Source organism: Pinus tabuliformis, chromosome 8 (assembly GCF_031772625.1).
Source record: "Pinus tabuliformis cultivar Carrire ecotype Pingquan chromosome 8, CPIR1, whole genome shotgun sequence".
NCBI lineage: Eukaryota > Viridiplantae > Streptophyta > Pinopsida > Pinales > Pinaceae > Pinus > Pinus tabuliformis.
In genome coordinates this window covers 802,517,893-802,519,999 of record NC_142294.1, presented here as the reverse complement: position 1 = coordinate 802,519,999, position 2,107 = coordinate 802,517,893, and the positions used below count along the sequence as shown (strand labels likewise).

General features: G+C 42.7%; 1 protein-coding gene across 1 annotated transcript; it reads left to right on the top strand.

Moving 5' to 3' along the window:
- The first annotated feature begins 348 nt into the window (after positions 1–348).
- LOC149238016 (endochitinase 4-like) lies at positions 349–1,714 on the top strand. Its single transcript, XM_089372892.1, has 3 exons — positions 349–944; positions 1,067–1,184; positions 1,275–1,714. The coding sequence occupies exons 1-3, from the start codon at positions 527–529 to the stop codon at positions 1,561–1,563; spliced, it is 825 nt and encodes a 274-aa protein (XP_089229018.1). The 5' UTR covers positions 349–526; the 3' UTR covers positions 1,564–1,714.
- The last annotated feature ends 393 nt before the right edge of the window (positions 1,715–2,107 follow it).

The window sequence follows — 2,107 nt, the reverse complement described above, 5'->3', positions numbered from 1 at the left end:
TCGAGTTCTCACATCTATTTTATTAATCACAATTTCTTCTTAATAATAATAATAATAAATCATCTTAAACTGTATTTGAAAAACAAATCACAAGCCATTTCACTCTCAAGTTGGATACTGTATCAATGGAACACACTTGATTTTACCCCTGCATATTGAATGTTCAAATCTACAATTCTCAGGCCTTTAGAGGACGACCATTCTCTCTTGATTACAGAATCGATTCATCTAACGGATAAGGAGTAAAGACCCAATGCTAAGGCAGACTCGCGGGCGTCCGACGTTAGCGCGTCCCGCCGCCTATTAAGTCCTCGCAATTAGTTTATAAAATCAAACTCCAGATGGCTGCAATTGTTTGATAAAATCATAGCGGCCAATATTGACCCAACCTTAACAAGTACTAGGGGAAGAGGAGATTGCGTTGGGATTTCCCTATAAAGAGAGAAGAATTGGATTGAGTAGTTCCATAAACATATCAAACATTGAGATTGAGCGCGGGATTCTTTAATAGAGAAAATTATTAGCTATGGGGGTTAGTTGTGGTACTTCGGTAATGGCTCTGGTGCTAGTGCTGCTCCTGGTGGGCGTCAGTGTTAATGCTCAAAACTGTGGCTGTGCCAGCGGTCTTTGTTGCAGCAAGTATGGATACTGCGGGACGACCTCCGATTACTGCGGCGATGGCTGCCAGAGCGGCCCCTGTACAAGCTCAGGTGGAGGATCTCCTAGTACCGGAGGTGGAAACGTGGGCACCATAATTTCCCAGAGTGTCTTCGATGGCCTTGCGGGCGGAGCTGCCAGCTCCTGCGAGGGCAAAGGATTCTACACCTACGACGCTTTCATCGCAGCTGCCAATGCATATCCTGGATTTGGCACCACCGGTGCCAGCGACGATCAGAAGAGAGAGCTCGCTGCCTTCTTCGCTAATGTGATGCACGAAACTGGAGGTATATAATCTATCTACTCAACAACCATAATAATCTCTACAATTTGATTTCAAAGAATTCATGGATGATGAATGTTAACAGATCAATTAATTAATTAATTAATTCTTCCGTCATCATGTTAGGGCTGTGCTACATCAACGAGATAAATCCTCCAATCATCTACTGTGATGCGACATCCACCTCGTGGCCGTGTGCGAGCGGGAAGAGCTACCATGGGCGCGGCCCTCTCCAGTTAAGCTGGTAAGTAACTCACTAATACCATCCCTTCGTGTCATCTGTAATGGTAACTGAGGGCTAACAAACCGACTTTTGGATTTTTAATGAATGCAGGAATTACAATTACGGAGTAGCTGGGCAGAACATAGGCTTTGACGGGCTGAACAACCCAGACGTGGTGGGGCAGGATGCCACCATCTCCTTCAAGACGGCCGTGTGGTTCTGGATGCAGAACTGTCATTCTGCAATAACCTCCGGGCAGGGCTTCGGCGCCACAATTAAAGCCATCAACAGCATGGAATGCAACGGTGGAAACACTCCTGCAGTGAACAGCAGAGTTAATTACTATAATACAATATGTAGCCAGTTGGGTGTGGATGCCGGAGCCAATGTCTCCTGCTAAATCATTTTCTCTTCATGGCTGCCAAATATATCAATAAAATGCCAAAAGAGTCCATGGCTATCCACTAAATAAAATTTGCACCGCACCTCTCCTGCGGTGCATATAGATTCTTTCACACATTTAGTTGAAGTGAACGGTTACAAAAGTATCATTGGTTTTCTTAAATTTTTATCTTGTAGGATGATTTTTGTGAGAATGCAATCATGCAATTAGATGCGTAATTCATGATAACCCAATACGGTATCCAGATGCAGTACAAGTAGCTGGGGGAAGTCCTAATTTTGCATAATAAGGAGTTCTGCAAGTTTAAGGAGAGGCCTAATTCATCATAATGAAAAAGAAAGCACTAAGCATGAGAAATAGCAAACCGCGATCATGGATGGTAGGGTGGACGAAAGTGTTAAGAATGGGTTTATATGGAATTTTTTTTGTTGGCAGCAACCAAAAAAATATAAAGATATGAATAAGGTTACAACAAAAATTGAATATGAATTTAACTATGAACTTGAATTAATGGAGATGAAAGTTAGTATCGACATGTTGT